The sequence below is a fragment of the Eretmochelys imbricata genome, chromosome 1, assembly GCF_965152235.1.
Source record: "Eretmochelys imbricata isolate rEreImb1 chromosome 1, rEreImb1.hap1, whole genome shotgun sequence".
Taxonomy (NCBI): domain Eukaryota; kingdom Metazoa; phylum Chordata; order Testudines; family Cheloniidae; genus Eretmochelys; species Eretmochelys imbricata.
In genome coordinates, this window is record NC_135572.1 from 223,772,881 (window position 1) to 223,796,161 (window position 23,281).

The 23,281-nt window shown below is 47.9% G+C and overlaps 2 protein-coding genes across 2 annotated transcripts in view; one reads left to right on the forward strand and one right to left on the reverse strand.

Annotated features, from left to right (window-relative positions):
* The window catches only part of LOC144269822 (scavenger receptor cysteine-rich type 1 protein M130-like), a 547,202-nt gene that overhangs the window by 277,678 nt on the left and 246,243 nt on the right, over positions 1–23,281 (forward strand). The window lies entirely within an intron of this gene.
* LOC144258254 (antigen WC1.1-like) overlaps positions 1–23,281 on the reverse strand; it is a 62,790-nt gene that overhangs the window by 7,672 nt on the left and 31,837 nt on the right. The window contains exons 4-12 of the mRNA XM_077806683.1: positions 22,789–23,103; positions 22,074–22,385; positions 16,143–16,460; positions 10,597–10,911; positions 9,422–9,736; positions 7,209–7,271; positions 6,808–7,122; positions 6,379–6,414; positions 4,627–4,764 (exon numbers count right to left, since the gene is read on the reverse strand). Coding sequence (XP_077662809.1) covers positions 4,627–4,764; positions 6,379–6,414; positions 6,808–7,122; positions 7,209–7,271; positions 9,422–9,736; positions 10,597–10,911; positions 16,143–16,460; positions 22,074–22,385; positions 22,789–23,103 — 2,127 coding nt within the window. The remainder of the gene's footprint in view (positions 1–4,626; positions 4,765–6,378; positions 6,415–6,807; positions 7,123–7,208; positions 7,272–9,421; positions 9,737–10,596; positions 10,912–16,142; positions 16,461–22,073; positions 22,386–22,788; positions 23,104–23,281) is intronic.

Genomic DNA, 23,281 nt, shown 5'->3' on the forward strand with positions numbered 1-23,281 from the left:
TATTTTCTCCAGTGAGGCGGAGTGACCTCCCTCCCCACTTTAGAGTGAGGGACCACTACACTCCCTCTGGTGGGTGGAGCCAAACCTGCCCTGCCCCCGTCGCCGGAATTACTAGGGCAAGACAGGAAGTATAAAGGGAGGGCCTTGCATCTCATTGGAGTGGGAGCTAGGGAAGGAGACAGAAGTCTCCAGCCTGCTGCAGAATTCTGGAGCTGGATCTGCACTGTGCAGCATCCTGTCCCCAAAGGAGACTGACCCTGGAGAGAAATTGCCGGCACTGCCATCGGCCAAGTACCTTGACGAGACCAAGGACCCGGGCACTATGGAACCCCTCAACCAGATGCTGGAAGGAAGTAGCCCAAGGAAACTGCACTTTGATCCCGTTACACTGTCAAAACCCGAGTCAACATGTTTTAGCTGGATCCCTGCTGACCCAGTGGCGGAACAGTCCGCCAGTGTTTGGGCCCAGGGCTGGGACGCAGTGGAGTAGGGTGCGCCAAGGTCCCCCCATCCCCTGCTGCCAACCCCATCCCTGGGGTGGCAGCCTACCCATATTAGGCGAAGAGGTCTGCTGTCTGCCAGAGCCAGGTCATCAAAACTGTCTGTTTGGTGCTCTGCCCTGCCTGAGGGCCTGAATCCCTAGATTGTTTGGTGCTCCCTGCTCTTCCCCACCCAAGGAGCCAGAGCCCCAGACTGTGTCTTTGCTGGCTGCCTTTGCCAAGAGGCTTAGGCAAAGCCTGCTTCCCACTCTGCCCTGCCCAGAGGGCCACAGCTTCCCTTATCAACCATGAACTGCTGGCTGTCCCAGCCAGGATGCTGTGGACTAAAGACTGTTTATACTCCACCCCGCCTAGAACGCCAGGGCTCTAGACTCTTGATTGGCGGCAGCTCTGACAGGAGGCTGCGAACTCTAGACTTCTTACAGATCGGCCCAGGAAGTGGGACCCGAGCCTGAGTGCTGCTGCCTGACACAGTGAGAGGGTGTGGCCTCCCTCTCCACTTGAGAGCAAGGGACCACTGCATTTCCCCTTTGTATTATTTCTATGTCGTCCCCACTAGTTTCAACTCCTCCCAATGTATTGTCATCTGCAAGTGTCACTGCTGTGCTGTTCATTTCCATGGCCAGATCATAGCTGAAGATATTAGAATCATAGAATCATAGAATATCAGGGTTGGAAGGGACCTCAGGAGGTCATCTAATCCAACCCCCTGCTCAAAGCAGGACCAATCCCCAATTAAATCATCCCAGCCAGGGCTTTGTCAAGCCTGACCTTAAAATCTTCTAAGGAAGGAGATTCTACCACCTCCCTAGGTAATGCATTCCAGTGTTTCACCACCCTCCTAGTGAAAAGGTTTTTCCTAATATCCAACCTAACATATCATATTAGATATGATAGGACTTAAGATGGTCCCTGGATCCCCCACCTAGCTTTCCCTGACATGTACACCTTGTGCAGGTTACAGGGCTGCTACTAGCAGGCCAGACTTCTGTACCAGACACGCACTGGCTACAGAGCTTTCGTGCAAGAGAGGTACACACCAGATGTTTTCACCGTAAGATACCTTAATACTCCGACAAGTATGGCTGAAGTTAGTTTAAACAAGGTATATTACACACAGTGTCACCTAGTGGCTGAATAGTATAATACAGTTTAGCCTTCCACTACGTCTCCCCTTTGAGTTCTACATTCCTACCATTTACAACATTTAAGTTATCATGGTATCTTTACAGTTTAGCACAGATCAGTCTATTAAGTGTCTCTTGTTAGTATATAGGTCTGTCTCTTAGCCTTGGATAAAATTTTGGGTTTGACATTTGATACTTTTATATCCTCCTTACGAATATGTATGAACAAAGAATGAAAACACTGTGTGTTGCTTCCAGATGGTGTTTATAGCACAAGAAAAGAAATAAGGAAAATAGTTAAAATGTTGCTGGGTATGGTGGGAGTTTAATATACAAGTGTACACTTGAAGACTGCCTCAACCCTTATCTCAAGGCAAGGTCAAGCAACCACATGGGAGGGGCAAGAGGGGTGGTGGGCAAACATAAGAAACACTAAAAAGCCAGAGAAAAGGTGTCCCTGGCTGAAACATAACCTTACTCCTTACCCCACCCATAGGGTACAAAAGAAGTGGTACCAAAGTCCCCATACTACGATCCTCCAAAACAGAACATGACCATAAATTGTAAGGGGTGGGACCAAGGGATATAATTAAACCTGCTAAGAAAAAGAAGGTAGGAAAAAGGACAGGAAAAACTCTGTGGCATACAGAGCTATGGATATGCTTGCCTGATTAACCCCACTAAACATTGCATTGCCTGCACTCGGACTATGGTCTTCTGCTTTCTGTTTGCGTGATAAGAACCCAGAGAGGGGTGAGGGAAAAAGCCCTAACATCTCTCACTGGTACTAGTTTTCTAATTACCCAACCCAAACACGTAACAACTTGGTCATCTGGCTTTCCATCAGTAGCAATGACTGCCTGAGGCCTGTTTGGAATCTCTGAGTTTTCTTCCTCTTGTTCTCCATCTGCCATCTGTAGAGTTTGCTCTGTTGATTGTTCTTTCTGAGGTACACTGTATGCTCCAGCATTTTATCTTGAGTTTATTTGTACTGGGTCTCCTTTCAAATATCCCTCTTTCAAGTTCTTCCGCTTTTCTCATGAGGCCCATCATGGCTGCCACACTGAGGTGGAGAACGCTGTTGGTCTTTGATCCTTTGATCACATGCACTCTGAATGAGAAGTTTTTCTCTTTGAAAGAGATTTCTGTGGTGAACTGTCCCATACAATTCAGAATGCCTCTAGTGTTAGTCAGAGCTCTGGCAGGTAACTTCATCTCTGGGAGGGGTTGAAGGTGATTGTAAGGCCCTTCTGAGATGACTGTTACATCTGCTCCTAAGTCAATTTTAAAGTCAATAGTGTTTCTCTGAATGATCAGTTTCACTCTCCAGGCAGGCTCTGTAACTTCACACAGGATAGATCCAAGAAACAATAGCTCTTGATTGTCTGGAATATGAATCAATTCCCTGACTGCGTTCATGTGGCAAACAACTGCAAAAAGTCCATGTTTCATGCTTTTAATATATCCTGAATGTTTGAGTGGAATTTGTTCCTCTTAGCCAGGGAGTTCTCCCTCTTTACCTCACCAATTTCATGGTATTAACTTGTTTCATTCAGGCTGCGTTTGTTAACAGCTTCTAAGCTAGTTTCTCATTTTTCAAGTTTGGCAAGTTGCTCTGGGTTTTGCTGTCTCATGAGCTCAGATTGCTTTGCCGTTTGAATAGCAGTGTGTAGGGTGAAGTCTGTTTTGAATTTTAGGTCCTGTGAAGGATTTTTTTCTGTTAACCCACTAACCAGCCTCTCTCTGAAATTTTCATGTTTGCAGTTCCTGAATCACAGTTTTCAGCCAAGGCATGCAGAGCTCTTATAAACTATTCAGCATTTTCCCCTAGTCCTTCAATTCTCTGGTGAAAACATGCCCTTTCATAAACCACATTTCTCTGAGGGTACAGTAGAACCTCAGAATTACAAACACCTTGGAATGGAGGTTGTTCATAACTCTGAAACATTCATAACTCGGAACAAAATGTTACGGTTGTATTTTCAAAAGTTTACAACTGCACATTGACTTAATACACCTTTGAAACTTTACTATGCAGAAGAAAAATGCTGCTTTTAACCATCTTAATTTAAATGAAACAAACACAGAAACAGTTTCTTTACCTTGTCAAATCTTTTTTCAACCTTTCCCTTTAATTTTTTTAGTTATTTACATTTAAGACACTTCTGTACTGTATTTTCTTTCTTTCTTTCTTTTTTTTTTTTGGTGTCTGGTGCTGCCTGGTTGCATACGTCCAGTTCCAAATGAGGTGTGTGGTTCACTGGTCAGTTCTGTAACTTTGAGGTTCCAGTGTATAAAGGACGCATCAAACAAAGCCAGAACCCTTTCATAGTCATCTTTGTGCCTGTCTTCAGGAAAAGTAAAGGATTGAAAGAAATGCTCTGCTTGCTTCCAAACAGCACAAAGTAAACACCATACCTGTATAGCTTCAGTTTCTTATGGAGTTTTGTACCAATCTGAAATCTTGCAAAATGCTGCTTCTAGTCTGTCAGTTGTGAAGGTTTGTCAAAGCTGAAGTTCTCTGGTCAACGAAGAGGGAGATGTTGATGAAATCCTGCAACCTGTGTTGCTTTTTTTCCCCCTGTCTGCATCCTTCATTGCTCCTCCTTCTGTCTGCAACTTCTGTTGCTCTCTTCCTTCTGTTTTTCTTCTCCTCTGGCACTGCTTAACTTGGGGCACCATGTCACATACACTTTGGACATGGTAGGTGGCAAGGCTGCTATAAGCAGGTCAGGCTTCTGTACCAGACATGGACTGGCTACAGAGCTTCCTTTCCGGAGAGATACTCAACAGATGTGTTCACAATAAGATCCCTTAATGCTCTGCCAGGCATGGCTGAGGTTAGCGAATGTAAGTTGTTATATGCAACACCACTTCGTGGCTGAACAGTATAATACAATTTAACCTTCCACTACACTGCCAACGCCCCACGCCCCTTAGGCACAGCTCCACCTGCTATTTCAGAGGCATTTCATACAGTGACACCAAGCAGGACCCACCTCTGCGCTGTGCCCTGGCACTTCGCACCTGCACCCCCAGGATGATTAAGACCAGGCAGAGCAGGGCTCCCAGGACAATGCAGATGACCACGGGCACCGTGATTCTTCCACTGTCGGTCGGAGAGCGGCGTGGGGGAGCTGGAAGGAAATGAACATGGAAGAGGGAGGGATTATCCTGTGAGAGTCCGGGGGGCCCAGGGATCTCCCCAGTCACTCATTGCATGGCAGCAGGGTAAGGGGCTGGGACACAGTCTGTGTGCCATGGGGGCAGCTCACAGGCTGCTGTTTAAATCATGGGCCCTGCCCTGTCAGCTGGAGTCAGCAGACAGGAATCCTCTGGCTCAGCATGGCCTGCAGCTCCCACCCAGGTGTCATTCGCCCCTAGATTTCACAGGCCATGTGTAAGGGGACTGTTGGCCCCTTACTAAAACTCGGTGGGGGTGTTTCGGTTGGCTAGCTCCCAGGACCAGAAGGAAGGGGAAGGGTTGATAGGAAAGCAGGACCTTGAGACTGACAGTCCTCAGGAACAATGGGGAGAGGCGAATGCCCCAAGTCAGCCTGACTGACAGGGCGGGCAGGCTAATCAGGGAGTCAGGAGGACAAGGTGAGTCCTGTCCTCCCTGTGAGCTGGATTTGCCTGGGGTCAGACAGAGTGGGGCCGAGCTAAGGAGAGAGCAGGGGCCTGAGCTGAGCTGCGGAGCAGAGCCGCGCCAGATCCAGAGAGAACCAGAGCAGCAGCCCGGGGGAGCAGGTCAGTGCTGGGAGCAGAGTCACAGGAGACCTGTGCTGGGAGCAGAGCTGCAGCAACCAGATCCGGAGGGGCCGGAAAAAGCAGCTCAGGGAGCTGGAGGCAGAGCAGCAGCAGCGCTGAGGCAGAGGGGAGCAGGAGCAGGAGCTGGGGCTGGGGCTGGAGCAGTCTGAAGCCAGGTGCGGTGAGGAGCTGAGGAGAGCGAGGGGGACCCTGGGCAGCGGGCCCAGAGCAGGGAGACGCCCCCAGCCAAGAGGCCTGGCAGGCCAGACTTGGAGGGGGATCGTAACCCCGACTGGGCGGGGACGATGCTGGAAAGAAGGGTCCTGCCACCTTCAGCCTGAAGGTGTGTGACCACCCCCAGAGCAAGTGTCCGACCTGCAATATCCCTGCAGTACAGCCAGGGCCTGGGCAGGAGGCCTGGGACGTGTGAGGAACAGACTAAACTTCCCTTACAGTCCAGAGACGCTGGTTGTGACGTCCCCGTGCCACAGAGCAGGGTGACGTGTTTTCCTTTAACCTTTCCCACTTTTTCCTTATTTTTTTAAATCGATTGCTGTTTAATACACTGTATTTCCTTTGAACTGCATGTAATGATCAGTGGGTCAGGGAAGCATCCAGTGCAGAGAGAGCACCTGGGAGTGGGGACACCTTAGCCCCTGCCCTAAGTGACCACAACAGGGTTGGGGGTCGACCCCCCAGGAATCCTGGGCCCAGCCCTGTCGGGGTTACGAGGACTCTGCCAGACAGGAGCGTGGAAGGGGAACCCTTGATGTCAGGCAGGCCTCTGGGTAAAGGAAGAGGGAGCGAGGACTCAGATCCCTTTGCTAGCCCATTTCACTGGGGTAGTGTATAAGCCAGGAAAGTTCCCCACAACAGCGGGACCATTCCCCTGTTTACTCATGGCAAGGAGCTCCTGTCCTTAGGCTACAGCTTGCAGCTCATCCTCTGTGACCCAGCACCAGGTAAATTTTAACTCTTGATGGGAGCGGGGGATGTTTTACCTGTTCTACTCAGTGATGCTGTCGTCTCTGTCACACCTGCAAAGGGAAAGGGAGGAGAGTTGGAGTTTGGAGCGAGGGGGAGCTGATGTGCTTGTCACTGGGTAGCGTCCCCCTCAGATCTCCAGACATCACTTCTACAAACTCCCTCAGAGAAGCACAGAGTCTGTATGTCAGTGATTTAGGGCCCACGTGCCCCTATGCTGACTAGTAACAAACCAGTACACTGGGGTCTGTGATGGAAGCAGGGGTTGTGTGTGCTGATGTCTAAGCCAATATGGTCCCACAAAGCTTCCACCCCACAGCATCCATGATGCTTCTGCACACAGAAGATGGGAGGGCCTGGCCTGTGACCAAGGGCGGGCGGGTACTTGGACCCATCCTCTTTCCAGAAAATTACAGCATGTAGCAGAAACATCTCCTGTCACTCACCTGAGCAATTCACTGCAACATCTTCCTTGTGACCACAGTTGCTCTCACCCCAGGGCTTGGCAGGACAGTCCCAGAGAGATGACTCTGTCCCTCTGCAATTCAACGTCTCCACCCAGATGGGACCAGTCCCCTCACCAAATGCAGCCTCGCCTGGGACTGGTACAGCAGATCCACAGCCCAGTTGTTTACACACAACGTTAGCATCTGCCATATCCCAGGAGTCATCACAAACTGTTCCCCAGAAGCCACGGTACCAAACCTCCACTCTCCCCGAGCATCTGTCCTCTCCTCCCACGACACGTAACTTCTCCTGATCTGGAAATGCAGAAACCTCACATGTTACTGGGACAGCTGGGAAAGTCCTTCGGGACCAAGAGTGAGACAGTGAGAAGCAGAAATACCTGTGCAGCTTGTCGAGCTCGGGCAGTCGGCAAACAGGGTCTGGGGTGGTTTCTCTCTTTCTCCTATGCAGAGAAAATGATTAAGTGAACGGACCGAGAAGAGTGTATGATGTAGGAGAGAGTAGGGCTTATCTGTGTATTAAACCCCTAAATTTCAGCAATTTTATAAACTTAAATCTAAAATCTATTTTGTTTCATAGCTAATGGATTCGTTCCTCAGTGGATTCTCTGGATGTTGAAATCTTTATTCAGCTCGCTGCTGGTGTGTGCGCGTTTGTGGGTATCTGAGTCTGTTCCATCCACACTGTGTACAGCTGCTCTTGGCCCTGTTTGAAGGTAAACAGATCTGTCAGCTGAAACACACCCACATTATTGTGAGGATCCAGAGACAAGAAATGGTGGTATTAGAATTGAGGACTGTACCTATTGGGTTATGGGAAGTGGGCACCCGGTCCAGCCCTGAAAGGGTTGAAAAAGCCCTGCAGAGGGCCGCGGCTGGGGAAGGAAGTAAAACCCCAGCTGACTGGGGGAAGTGGTGGAAGCTGGGGGCCATGCCCCAATCAGGACCCAGCTGGCTCTATAAAGGCTGTGAGCCAGAAGCCAAGGTTGACCACTCTCTTGCTCTGAGATGGAGAGACCTGGCTGTAGAGACCTGAACAGAGGACCTAGTTTGGAGCAGGCCTGGGGAAAGGCCAAGGGAGCTGGGGAGCTCCAGCCTAGGAAAGCCCCAGACTGCGAGCCTGATAAGCTCTATTAGGTACAGGGGTTGCAGGGGCAGCCACGGGTCGGCAGAGGCAGCTGGTCCAAACCCAAACTTGCTGGTGATGAGTGGCTCATCCTTCAGTCTGCCCCAGGGAGCAGGAACTAGCTGGTGACTAGCAGAAGCCTATGACTGAGGTGAGGTAGGGATAGTGGGTGGGGGGGGTTCCCCTGGGACGGGGAGACCCAGAACTGTGGGGTACTGCCAGGGGGCAGCACCCAGTGAAAGGGGCTCCAAGGTCCTGGGTGGGAAATGGGAGCCAGCAGCAAGGCGAGACACTGGCCTGAAGAGGGCGCTCTGGCGGCTGGAACGCTAAATCCCAAGGACAACCAGCAGCAGGCGCAGCTGGTGAGTCAGTGCCCCGGTTACAAGGACTAAATGAGACTTTAGATCTGAAACAGACTCTCACCTATACGCACAGACCCCCTTTTTGGGAATTCTGATCCTGACCCAGATTTCACAGCCTGGGTGTCAGGAAGCAGGGGCTGCAGCGGAGCTAGTCTCTAGGCAACTTAATGAGCGCAGCTGGACTGTATCAGGCTGCCTGACTGGTCATACTGCCTGACTGGTCAGCAGTCCAGCTCTTGAGTCCAGCAGCCACACCAGCATTCAGCAACTGCTCAGAGCATTTCCCACAGCTAAGATATCTCATTTTCCTGTCTTGTTCAGTCTTGCTTTTACCTTTACTCCAGACTTACCCCTTGCCTTGCTCCTGGTAACCTGGTCCTGACCCTGAACTCTGATTTCTGCCTCTGGCTCTGACCCTTGGCTCCAATTTCTGGCTACCAGCTCCTGCTCTAACCACTGGCTATGACTCCTGCTCCAACCACTCAGCATGACGACTCACGTCCTGTTCACTGACCTTGGGCCCATCTGTGATTGTTCATCACAAAAGTACTGCCACAGAGATTCCCAAATGATGCTCGCTAATGGGAGGCATTTGCAGTGGTGCCGGAACAATTTTTATAGTTGGGGTGCTGAAAGTCAATGGTTCCCAAACTTTTTACCTTTCCCCTTCTTACCCTCTCTGTGCTCCCTCTCCCTCGAGTTGAGGCCAGGACTGGGCTGTGGATCGGGGTAAGGTGACTCAGGCTGGGACCACACCTTGCGGGGCTAGCAGCGGGACCCCGTGTCTGGGACCAGCAGTGGAGCGTGGGGCCAGCAGCCAGGACCCCACACAAACTGATTAACCCTTTGCACCCCAAGTTCCCATGCCTATGGGCATTTGTAGGCTCTCACTAGGTGATTGCACCATGTAACACACAGCTTGTATGAATAACTCCCATTTTGTTTTCCAGGTGCTGTATTGAGAATTGACAATGAAAATATGTCTGTCACTACTGTGAATGTAAAACTGTCTCTACTGAAAAGTAAATACATTCAAAATTTCTATCACACCCTTTCAATGAGTAAAAGATGGAGTGGGTGTGTGCACAGACAGTTTCAGAATTACCACGGCAAGAAATATGGGTCTCTTCTGCTCGGTTATCACAGGAGTGCTGTTTCCATATGCCTGATGGGCACTGCCAAAGGGACCTGTGCTGCTCACTGCATGCAACATGGTCCAGCCATGTGGGACCAGAACCTGCTCCATATGCAAAGTCTCTTGCAACCTGCCCTCTATCCCCACAGTTCAGCTGTTTGCATACAGTTGCTGGGGTGTCTCCAGACATCTGATTGGAGCAAACACTGCCCCACGTCCCATTGTAGAAAACCTCCAGCCGCCCAGCACAATCACGGTTGCTCACCAGCCTCAAATCCGTGAATTCTAGAAGGAAGTGCACAAAAAGGGAATTTAAATGGTCTGATTCTGAAATGAACTGGGGTGAAGAGTGAAATCCCAGCGATTGCTCAACCCAAAAGTATAGCCACATCATTCTGCAGGAACAAGTGCAGAGAGAATCACTTTAAGAATGAGAGACTCTCCTGGACACCATGGACTATTAGAAATACAATGGTCACCTCTGAAAAGTCACCAGTTCCCAGCAGTTACACACACAGACACCTGCAATACAGCAGTGACTGCCCTGCCAACACTAGAGAAATGCTGCAATATCTCCAATACTCCTGGGTGGGAACCGATGGGAAATGGTGACTTTCTAATCATGACCCCAGTTGGTAGGTAGAAGAGTAGAGTGACCGTATTTTCTCAAAGGGAAAACGGAACACCCCACGGGGGGCCCAACCCCAAAACCTCCCTTCCTCTCCCCCACACAGGTGGGGCCAGCCTGAGCCTACCCTACCTCCCACCTACACAGGGACAACCTGAGGTTCCCCTATCCCCTCAGCACGTGGGCCAGCCTGAGCCCCCCTGCCACCCAGCCTCACTCCGCTAGGGGGCGCATCCCACTTTTTTGGCAAAACTGTGTATGTGTCCAATTTGCTCTTCCCAACTCGTGATCCGTTGGCAAGAGGAAACGAGAGAAATGCCCAGTTTTGCCAAAACAGTCGGGACGGCCAGGGCAGGCTTAAAAAAGAGAGTATACTGGCCAAAATGCACTGTATGGGCACCCTATAGAAAAGACAGTGAGGGAGAGGCTCTATCATCCTCAGCTCTCTCCTCAAATGTCTGCCCCCTCCAGTAAATCCCCTGGTAACCAGGCTCACGTGAGCATTCCCAGAACAGACCTGAGCAGAGAACTCCTGCATCCTCTTTGTGTCTGCAGTTGTGCTGGCCCCAGCCCCTGGAAGGACAGTCCGAAAGATCGGATACGTTTCCAGAGCAGTTCACATCGTCCAGCCAGATCTGCCCGGATCCTTCCCCGTAATGAGCACAGACAGTTGCATTGATGGCGCGTCCACATCCCAGTTGTTTGCAAACGACATTGGAGTCTGACAGATCCCAGGAATCATCACAGACTGTCCCCCAGCTGCCATTGTAATACATCTCCACTCTTCCAGCACAGCGACCTGCCCCATTCACCAGTCTCATCCGCCCACTTCCTGCAGGGATAGATCCCAGCTGTTAATATGCAATATGATGATTATTAAATAGCTTCCATGCAAATCAATGATGATGCTACAATGGCTGAGATATTGAAATGCTTTTTAAAATCTGTCTTTAACAAGAAACACAGAAAAGGAGAAAAGCTGAGTAAGGAAATGAGGAATACTTTTTACAGAGCACTATTGATAAACAGCATGTGAGTGTAAGGGCCTAATTCTGAATTCCTTACTCATTGGAGTAATCCTTAAGGGACTCATCATATGGGTCAGAGCTATTTGTGAGACTAAGGGTTAGCGGAAACAGCCCTTACTCAAAATCTTGAATATTCTCAAACAACTCTTAAATGATAAGCATCAAGGTGTTCAAGGAATTATTAGGCAATTAATTTACCCAAAACCAAATATTCTTTTCAATTGTTACAGAATGGGGAGGGGCTGACACTGGCTGACCAGGTCATGCTAGAGTGTAGTTAGATCAATTCACTTGTGTAGATTAAAGTAATGGTTAGATGTATACATGTGTATTCAGATGTTTAAGCTTTATGAAAACTAGTGGAACGTTATGGGTATTGTTTTTGCATGTCTATTCCTGTTATAATGTAATGCCAAACATTTACATGATAAATACACTTGTAGCTAAATAACACATCAAATAAATTTTGTGAAATGCTAAGGATTTAAGGACTTTAACAGAAAATGCTAATTTCAAAGGAAATAGCCATTATGAATAAGGTCTGAGGTCAAAAATCTAAGTGCATTTCTCACTCCCTGTCATCAAAGGAAAAGCCCACCTGGGTAGATTGTCAGCTTGTTTTCTGTGAGCTTGTTTTCTTATGTTCTTATGTGAGAAGAAGATATAAATATGGATTCAAAGAAAGATCCTGTATCTCTGGACTGTTTGGATTCTAACAGAGAAGAATAACTGAATGAAAAGACAGAGATCGCCATAGTTATTCTGGGTAGCCCTGTGTGATGGGGTGAGCTCCCCACACTAGCCTTGTAAGAGCTGGGTTGGGCCAGGTGGGCCCAATCAGCTAATTACGCTGCAAAGGGTGGAGGTTTAGGCCGGAATCAGCTGGTTAGAGAGAGTCTCACCTATTCAGGAACAGGTGGGACCTATAAAGCCAGGAAGGTGGCTCCGGGTTGGGGCTGTTGGGAATGACTGCAGTAAGGTAGACAGCGGTCATGCTCTGGGAAGAGGGAGGAGTGTTTGGGGGCTGCAGGGAGACAGTTTGTAGTTATTCCCTGGGAGGAGGATTCTTGGGGCTGGCAGACCCAGAGTGAGGAGGGGAACCAGAGTATAGGAAGCAGCCATAGAATCATAGAAGATTAGGGTTGGAGGCCATCTAGTCGAACACCCTGCTCAAAGCAGGACCAACCGCAACTAAATCAGTCCAGGGAAGGAGCAGTGTGGGCAGAGGGAGGAAGCCCAGAACTGCTGAGCTGTCCCTGGACTGCATCACAGAAAAGAGGGCAGGCCTGGGTTCCCCTACTAGCCACTGAGGGACTGGCACCAGGGCAGTGAATGGGAAGATGGCCTAGGACTGTTGATGGTCTGAATCCCGTCAGGGGGAACACTGACCTAGCTGGAGGTCTAAGTCACAAAGAGGATGCTGCAGGTCCTGGAGCAAGAGGAGCTGCAGACCAGAGTGAGAGCGATGGTGTGCAAACTGTGGATGGGCGTTGGCCTCGACAGCTAATCCCCAGAGTAACCAGGAGGAGATGCCAGACCGGCAGTGAGTGGAGTACCTCATGACACCCTGTAAAAGCCTTTGGGGAAACTGACAGTTTATTACATCACTGCCACCATTTGGAGTTACAAACTGATTTCCCTGTTGTTATATTTTACCTGCTATAGCCTCTCAGTAACCCTCCTTCTTTCTTCTTAGCTAATAAACCTTTAGTTATTTATTATAGAACTGGCTGCCAGCGTTCTCTTTGGAGGAAGTTCTGGGTGACTGGCTGGTCCCTTGGGACTGGGAGAAACTTGGTGTGGTGTGATGTTAAGATTAAGTGACATTTTATCACAACTTCCAGTTTGTCTGGGTGGCAGGTTAGGCGGTCTGTGACTCCACAGTGAGACTTGTATAGTGATCCAGGAGTTCGCGTTTGTGACTGGCTTGGTGCATCATAGAATATCAGGGTTGGAAGGGAGCTCAGGAGGTCATCTAGTCCAACCCCCTGCTCAAAGCAGGACCGATCCCCAATTAAATCATCCCAGCCAGGGCTTTGTCAAGCCTGACCTTCAAAACTTTGAAGGAAGGAGATTCCACCACCTCCCTAGATAACCCATTCCAGTGTTTCACCACCCTCCTAGTGAAAAAGTTTTTCGTAATATCCAACCTAAATCTCCCCCACTGCAACTTGAGACCATTACTTCTTGTTCTGTCATCTGCTACCACTGAGAACAGTCTAGAGCCATCCTCTTTGGAACCCCCTTTCAGGTAGTTGAAAGCAGCTATCAAATCCCCCCTCATTCTTCTCTTCCGTAGACTAAACTTCCACAGTTCCCTCAGCCTCTCCTCATAAGTCATGTGTTCCAGTCCCCTAATCATTTTTGTTGCCCTCCACTAGACTCTTTCCAATTTTTCCACATCCTTCTTGTAGTGTGGAGCCCAAAATTGGACACAGTACTCCAGATGAGGCCTCACCAGTATCGAATAGAGGGGAACAATCATGTCCCTCGATCTGCTGGCAATGCCCCTACTTATACATCCCAAAATGCCATTGGCCTTCTTGGCAACAAGGGCACACTGTTGACTCATATCCAGCTTCTCGTCCACTGTAACCCCTAGGGCCTTTTCTGCAGAATTGCTGCTGAGCCATTCAGTCCCTAGTCTGTAGCGGTGCATTGGATTCTTCCGTCCTAAGTGCAGGACTCTGCAGGCGAAATCTAATGATAGAACACACCACCAGTTTGGGGTATCTGCCCTTGTTTTTTGAGTCTGCCCTGAGTTAGTCACTTACAGTGGTGAGCCACTCCAGATAGCATGACAGCAGGTACCACAACATTAGAGAAAAGTAGACTTGGTACCACTTTATTTTACAAATAAAGGGAAAGACAGGCAAATTGGATCTGTGTGTGTACAATAAAGTCCCAGACACTTAGGGCCTAATTCTACTCTGCTGAAATCAACTGTGAAGCTCCCACTGACACAATGGGAACAGAAATGGGCCCTTAATGTGCTGTAGTTACCCTGCAGTTGGAATGGGCATGAAAAATATCAGTGCAGTAACATACAGTGCATGATATAGGGACATAGTTAAAATGTCTGTTACTTGTTTACTTTTACTGTTGGACCTGAAAGTAAATATATAGCAGCCAAAAGAACAATAGAATTATTTTGTACAATAGTCATGTACAACCAAGAACAAAGAAAAAATCCCATCACAGATTTTTTTTCGTTTTTTTTTTAACCTTTAAATGATGGAAAATTGCACAGTTATAGGATTAGGACTTCACAAGGTCACATTATAAAATCAACTTTGATGTATTTCCTAAGTGACAGAGGGTTAGATTCACAAAGGTACGTAGCTACCTAACTGCCTCTTTATAAATACATAATATATAAATCACTACATATTTATTGAAGCAGGGACTTGACTCTCCCATATCCCAGGTGAGTGCCCTGGCCACTAGCTAGAATCAATCTCTAGCTTTTTTTCGGATTCAGTGACTGATTATTTGTACAAAGTGGAACATTTCCAGCAGGAGAGACCCACCCCAGCACAGTCTAGAGTGACTAGGGCACTCACCTGCGTTCACGTCCCTGCTCCAAATCAGGCAGAGCAGGGATTGAATGTGGATTTCCCACCGCCCAGTTGAGTGCTTTAACCACTGTGTAAAATGGGGAGATGAGAGAGCTGACCTGGCTTATGTGCCTAGCTCCAGGAGTGGGTTCATGACTGAGGTCCCCTAGCAGAGATAGGTGCCTACCTCTACCTGCGTGTCAGGGGGCTGAGGATTTGATCAATGGCAGGTTGGCAACGAAATAACTTTGTGTATCTAGGCCCTACTCCCTTCCTTGGCATTTCATTGCTGGCAAATGCAGATGGATCCCTGTTCAGCTTTCTGGCTTCTGGTGCCTAACTCTCCCCATGCATTGTACGTGGAGCTGGGCGCGTGACTCATGGCTGAGGATCCCATTCGATGGCAAGGCACCTAGAAGTCAGGCCTTGCAACGCCCAAGGCCCTTGGGGGATCTAGCCCAGAGTTACTATCCATGGCAGCCTTGGTCAAAACAGGTTGCATATGACTTCCTTTTCTTACTATTGTTTTCTGATTCAAGACAGCATGTTTTTTTAAGACTTTAACATAAAGAAGCTACTCGATACACTAGAGGTGCTTGGAAATTCATCCTTTTCCCACAAAATATGAATAACCGTGAATATTTTTCATATTCCACAAATAAATTTGGGATTTTCATAGATCTGTCAAGTGATTAAAAAAAATTAATCATGATTAATTGTGCTGTTAATAATAGAATACCATTTATTTAAATATTTTGGATGTTTTCTACAGTTTCAAATATATTGATTTCAATTACAAAACACAATAGAAAGTGTACAGTGCTCACTTTATATTGTTTTATTCCAAATATTTGAAGTGTAAAAAATGAAAGAAATAGTATTTTTCAATTCAGCTAATACAAGTACTGTAGTGCAATCTCTTTACCATGGAAGCTGAACTTACAAATGTAGATTTATGTACAAAAAATAACTGCATTCAGAAATAAAACAATACATTTAAATTGGTATTCTGTTTAACAGTGCAATTAAAACTGCAATTATGATTTTTTTAATCTCGATTAATTTTTTTAGTTAAATGCGTGAGTTAATTGTGGTTAATTGACAGACCAAGTTTTTCAACAGAAATCTGAACATTTTCAATGAAAAACTATTTGAGAAAATTTGCAATCTTATTGTGAAGATTTTTCACAGGAAAAAAGTTTTGATGAATTTTTTTTGAACAGCTCTAATCCATAAAAATATGAGAGAGAGACAGAGAGAGAGGTTGCTATCATACATTAACCCTATACCATGACTATGCTTTGTTCTGTATATAATATATATTTTACTATAAATCGGTCTCAGTTTGAACATCAGATCCACATCGTTTCAAGGACTGCCAAGATCACAGCACAGGGTAGGATGGAGGCACGCCCTGGGGTGGGTCATGTTCCCTTGAACAAGGACAGGATATTTATAAGATTTTCACACTAAGTCACCTGAGCAAATGACACCAACGTCCTCAGCAATTCCTGCCTGGGTTGTCTCAGGTGGGGAGATGTCACAGAGAGTCAGACGAGTCTCATTTCCTCCACATCGGACACTTTTCAGCCCCACGGGGCCCCTTCCACGCTCAGACATAGGGGGGTAATAAGCTTTCTCAGCGACTCCACACTGGAGCTGCCTGCACACTACGCTGGCATCGTCCATGTCCCACTGGTCATCCAGGACTCTGCCCCACACACCACGGAGGGAAATCTCAACTCTCCCACTGCATCGGCTCTCTCCATTCAACACTCTGAGCGCCTCAGAACGACCTGGGCTCACAGAGACAAAAAATATGCTGAATAACACTCCCTGCTGGTACTGTATTAGAAATAATACACAGGTATGATGTGAAACACAAGTTTCTGTGCTGAGTGGAAGGTAACTCTCACCGCTGTGCAGTGATACAGGGAACAGCCTCTTTCAAGGGTTTCGTCTGTCTGTCTACTCAGAAATGCAGGAGGTGATGGAAGGAAAGAATTCCCCAGCTCTGAGATCAGATCTTGCACGATGTGGAGCGCTCTCACCTCCCTAAGGAGTCAATGTGAGTGGAGAGCGCTCAGGAACACCTGGCAGATCAGGCCCCTGGTTTCCAAAATGGTCTGTGCAAAAGTGCTCAGTGCTCACCCCGCACATTGATAACGTCAGCGCTGTGAGGTAGCTGTGATTTAGAACAGGAGTCTAGGGATTCGCCTGCAATGAGCTCACCAAGCGCCCCACTTCACTGCTGCAGTTCCCGGATCCAGACTGCCAGGACACATGGCTCCTTTAAAGAAAACCCTGCCCTGTTTGTCCCCGTTCAATGCACATTGGTGGCCTGCGATCACGGCGTCAGCTCCAAACCCAAAAGGAGCTAACACAATAAAGGCTTTTCTGCACTCAGCAAGGATTTTCCAGGCCAGGTCTGCAACTGTGGACACTTGAGTTACCTTTCTCACGAAGTCTAGCTATTGGCTTGGCTGGAGATGATGCCGGAGAAGAGAGTGACCTCTGGGCAATGGGGAAGAAGATCCCATTTTTTTCTAAACATATATATTTTTCATTTTAAAACTTTTTTCACTGTGAGCACATAAAGATGTTGAAGTTCCTTGTGGGAGAAGCGAAGAGCCTTTCTGGTGATTAGGTCATCGGAGATTTATACAGTGTATGCGGCACCTTACATTTCAAAGGAGCCAAAGTGCTCCCAAAATGTGATCTGTAAACCTGTCAAATCTTCCTAAATATATAAACAGTTATAAGAATATACATACAGAGGACAGTAGTGACTCCATATTTAAAGATGAGATTAGTATTACACTTAAGACAGGTATTTAACTACTCTGTTTTTTATTAAATTTGTGTATGGTCTGAATCTCACATTAAGACTCCTATACTCTGAGCAGGTGTAAATGAGCCCTTAGGGTTAGGAAGAATTGGGCCCAATGTAATCTCCTCTTACTTCCCGCACAGAATCTCTGTGTCAGTGTGACCCACATTCCTTGTTCTGCACCATTTGACTTTATTTCTCTGACAGGAAGCGAAAGATGCCATGGGGAGGGGACATAGATTTTATCTGGATATTCTGGGCCTCTGTTACGTTATGGGCAACCCCACACCCTAGTCACCCTCTGAGGACAGAGCTAGAGTGCAGGGTTGGGGGGGGAGATTATAAATATAGGAGTTGAAGTGCTTTTATACACTTGAAAGGCTACAATGGCACAGCTGCAGCTGCACCTCTGTAGCCCTTTAGTGTAGACCCTATCTATGCCGACCGGAGGGGTTCTCCCATTCCTATAGTTCATCCACCTCCCTGAGAGGTGGTAGCAAGCTTGACAGAAGAATTCTTCTGTTTACCTAGTGCTGTCTACACTGTAGGGGGTGGGGGGGTAGATTGTCTTCATGTCTCACTCAGGGGTGAGGATTTTTCTTATCCCTGACTGATTTAGCTGGATCAACCCAGCTTTTTAATGTATACCGTGTCGAAGACAGCCCTGTGGACTCAGTGGCTGAGAGATGTATCTGCTGTGAGGGCTGATCCCAACCCCTGTACCACCGTGGATACAGGGCAGTGCTATGCCATCTTTATTTTCTAAGGAAGCCCTCCATTGGGATAATGTTTGGTGCACCATGGTGTGGTCTATGAACCTAGAGGGAGAGCTGGGGAAGTATTTGTTGCTGTGGAGACCACAGAGACTATGGAATTTACATTTAGCTATCAGCTGACTGCTCTAAACTGGGATTCTGTCTCAGTTAAAGAGAGAGAACAGGGCAGCACTTGGTGAGGTGAGGATTTGTGAATTCTTGCCTGATTTAGCTTGGTTTATGGGGAGAAGACAGTGCTCTATGGAGTGAGAGCCTTACAGAGATCCAGGGAACAGATATTGTAGAGGCTGTTTCCAATCCTTGTACCACATTGAATACAGGCTACAGATTTCTGTTTCATCAGCAACTGAGAGACCCAGTCAACTTTTAACCCAAGCCTAGGGCTGGAGCGCTGCTAGCTGATAAGATCCCCAGACTGTTTTGTTGCTCACCGATTTCTGAAGTGTTTGAAACAGCTGAGGTTCTGCCATTTCTCAAGCTCTAAAGACCCACTACATGTTACAACCACACTGCAAAGCCTGCGAAATCATCTCTAAGAGAAGATCAGTGGGGAATGTGTTTGGATGTTTGTGCTGAAGTATAGAACACATTAAGTTGTAAGAGAAACAAATGGAGGAAGGTCTGTATAAGGAGACCCCATAGACTTACTTTCTTACAGCTTTTGTTTAAGTGGCAAAGAGTCCTTATAGACTAACAGACGTTTTGAAGCATAAGCTTTCATGGGTGAATACCCACTTTATTGGATGCATGTAGTGGAAATTTCCAGAGGGAGGCATAAATATGAAAGCAAGAATCAGGCGAGGGATAACGAGGTTAGTTCAGTCAGGGAGGATGAGGTCCTCTTCTAACAGCTGAGGTGTGAACACCAAGGGAGGAGAAACTGCTTTTGTCCTTGGCTAGCCATTCACAGTCTTTGTTTAATCCTGAGCTGATGGTGTCAAATTTGCAAATGAACTGAAGCTCAGCAGTTTCTCTTTGAAGTCTGGGCCTGAAGTTTTTTTGCTGCAGGATGGCTACCTTTCAATCTGCTATTGTGTGTCCAGCGAGGTTGAAGTGTTCTCCTACAGGTTTTTGTATATTGCCATTCCTAATATCTGATTTGTGTCCATTTATCCTTTTACTTAGGGATTGTCCAGTTTGGCTGACGTACATAGCAGAGGGGATTGCTGGCACATGATGGCATATATTATCATAGAATCATAGAATCATAGAATATCAGGGTTGGAAGGGACCTCAGGAGGTCATCTAGTCCCACCCCTGCTCAAAGCAGGACCAATCCCCAACTAAATCATCCCAGCCAGGGCTTTGTCAAGCCTGACCTTAAAAACTTCTAAGGAGATTCCACCACCTCCCTCGGTAACGCATTCCAGTGCTTCACCACCCTCCCAGTGAAAAAGTTTTTCCGAATATCCAACCTAAACCTCCCCCACTGCAACTTGATGACATTGGTGGATGTGCAGGTGAATGAACCGGTGTTGGTGTGGCTGATCTGGTTCGGTCCTGTCATGGTGTCGCTGGTGTAGATATGTGGGCAGAGTTGGCACTGTGGTTTGTTGCACGGATTGTTTCCTGAGTTAGAGTTACTATGGTGCAGTGTGTAGTTGCTGGTGAGAATATGCTTAAGGTTGGCAGGCTGTCTGTGGGTGAGGCCTGGCCTGCCTCCCAAGGCCTGTGAAAGTGCGGGATTGTTGTCCAGGATGGGTTGTAGATCACTGATGATGCATTGGAGAGATTTTAGCTGAGGACTGTATGTGATGGCCAGTGGAGTTCTGTTGGTTTCTTTCTTGGGCTTGTCTTGCAGCAGGAGGCTTCTGGGTACATGTCTGGCTCTGTTGATCTGTTTCCTTATTTCCTTGTGAGGGTACTGTAGTTTTGAGAATGCTTGGTGAAGATCTTGTAGGTGTTCGTCTCTGTCTGAGGGGTTGGAGCAAATGCGGTTGTACCTCAGCACTTGGCTGTAGACAATGGATCATGTGGTGTGTTCGGGATGGAAGCTGGAGGCATGAAGGTAGGCATAACGGTTGGTGGGTTTTCGGAATAGCGTGGTGTTAACGTGACTGTCACTTATTTGCACCGTAGTGTCTAGGAAGCGGACCTCCCATGTAGATTGGTCCAGGCTGAGTTTGATGGTGCGGTGGAAGCTGTTGAAATTGTGGTGGAATTCTTCCAGAGTTTCCTTCCCATGGGTCCAGATGATGAAGACGTCATCAATGTAATGTAGGTAGAGAAGGGGCATGAGTGGACGAGAGCTGAGGAAGCATTGTTCCAGGTCAGCCATAAAAATGTTGGCATATTGTGGGGCCATGCGGGTGCCCATACCGGTGCCACTGGTCTGGAGGTGTATATAGTCACCAAATTTGAAATAATTGTGCATGAGGGTAAAGTTATAGAGCTCAGCAACCAGTTGTGCTGTGGCATCATCAGGTATACTGTTCCTGACAGCTTGTATTCCATCTATGTGTGGGATGTTTGTGTAGAGAGCCTCTACATCCATGGTGGCTAGGATGGTGTTTTCTGGAAGATCACCAATGCATTGTAGTTTTCTCACGAAATCAGTGGTGTCACGGAGATAGCTGGGAGTGCTTATTCATAGTTATTATAATGTTTTCTGTGTGCATTAAATGTTTGGTTTACTAAGGCCATGTCTACGCTGTGGGTGCTACAGTGACACAGAACTTCACTGCAGCTATGCTGCTGTAGTGTGGATGCTTCCTTCAGTGACAGAAGGGGTTTTACTATTGCTGTGGGTAATCCATCTTTCCAGGTGGTGGTAGCTAGATCAATGGAAGAATTCTTCTATTGTTGTCTACAGTGGGGGTGAGGTTGGCATAGTTATGTCACTGAGGGATGTGACTCCTATTGATCTCATTGATGAAGGCTGCGAAGTGCCTAAATCCTTACTGAAAATGAAATGTATGCTCTTAAACCAGTTAGGCATTGCCATGCTGAATGGAGCAACAGCGAAACAGCTGTAAAAATCTGGGCCTAGCCACTATGGATAGCCATCAGATGACTTGCCATCAATCAGCTATGGCAGTTCTCTGGTGTGACATGGGGAAGCCGATGAAGATCTTTGGAGAAGCCTGCAGGAAAAAGGACCCCTGCAGTATTTGTGTTGCATTGTAGAGGAGGATCTGCATCAAAGCGCCAGCTGCTCTCACTAAGAGCAGGATCTTTGTGAAAGTTCCCAGCTTGCTCAGAAGCCAAGCTCTGGAGCCATTTGAACGCTTTCCTGAAAACTGGGATGTTTGGCAAAGAAATGACTATTTCTGTGAAGTGCTGTGGGGAATTAATGATCTACAAACATACACACCCACTGAGCAAGCTCTGTAGGTGAGGGCTGCAGCCCACCAGCACACAGCCCAGGATGGGCAACGGGGAAGCATTTTGGCCAGGAACTCCAGGGCAAACACTTACGTTTCCAGAGAGTGAGATGGGATTGTAATGGGCCCACAGCATGGATGAGATCTCTGCGTATAGGTTGCTTCTGCAACACCAACCTCAACCTGATGAAGGGCTGAGTCAGCCCTGCTGGGACTGAGGGAATCTGTGAATCACAAACCCCAGGTTTATAGCACAGAGCCATTCTCTCCGGTTCACTCTAGCGTAGTGCTAGGATCCACCTCACCACCCCTCCCTGCACCCGGAAGTGTGTCTGATCTGGGGAACTTAAACAAAGAGAGCAACACTCCGATACCCCTACTTACCTTGAGTACTGTAGTCAATGGGACTACTCATGATGATCCTAATCTGGGCAGTACATTGCACTGTAACTAACATATACACGTCTATATTAAACTTACCTGAGCAAATAACACTGGCCGAGTCTCTGGGGGAGCAGGTTGGGTTGCCCAGGGCCATGCGAGAACAATCCCACAGACAGGGTTCAGTCCCTTCACAATGAAAAGTGTCGCTCCATACGGTTCCGCTCCCTTCCCCGAAATGGGCTCCTCCCAGGATCGACTCGGCGTATCCACAGTTCAGCTGATGGCAGAGGACGTTGGCATCTTGCAAATCCCAGTGGGAGGCACAGAGGCTTCCCCATGTGTCTCCATGTTGTATCTCCACTCTCCCGGAGCACTCGGTGCCGTTCACTAACCTGCCGCCCAGGCACCCTGAGCACAAGGGAAAGTGAGCGTCGAGGTGGCGCAGTGATCAGTGTTAATGGCAATGGCAGGGAGGGGAGTGGGGAACAGGAAGGGATTCTTGCTCATGATCAATGCTAGCAGTTACCCTGTGGGGGCTGTGGGACTATTCTACACTTGCACATTCACAAATTGATACTCGATCCACATCTGTTAGTTCGAAGGCAGGACAAGGGACAAGAATTTGGCTTCCTTGGTACAGACTTGGCTGGTGCAGGGACAAGGCTCCAATTTATGGGCCAGTCCCCACCTGGTGTAAATCAGCATAGCCTCACTGAGCCCAATGGAGCTTGGCTGATTGACACACTGTGAAGATCTGGCTGAGGATGTTCCCCAATCCCCAATCCTTTTCTTTCCCATTGCAGCTGCTCACCTGAACACACCACGCTGGTTTCACTCTCAGGGGGACACTCAGTTGTGCCCAGCGCAGTTACAAGACAGTCCCTCAGGCGGGATTCATTCCTCTCACAGCCAAACGTGCCGTTCCAGACAGGCCCGTCTCCTGTGCCAAAGAGCTGCCCGGCTGGAATCGACAGGGCGAATCCACAGTCAAACTGCTGGCAGAGGATGTGGGCAGCCTGTAAATCCCACTGGGAGTCACAGAGGGTTCCCCAGGCGCCTCCGTGATGAAGCTCCACTCTCCCCGAACACCCTGTGCTGCCGTTTGCCAGCCTGTACCCGCCGTACCCTGAGAAGAAGGAGAAGGGAGATCAGAAGGACATTTCTCTTGCACAATTGTATCCAAAGATGTGACGAAGGAGCCCCAGTGACCTGGGATAATTAATTAATAATTACTTCCCAGTTTACCGGGCACTTTGTAAATAAGGATGTTCAGATGTGATTATCAGGTTCTTTCAGTGCAGGTG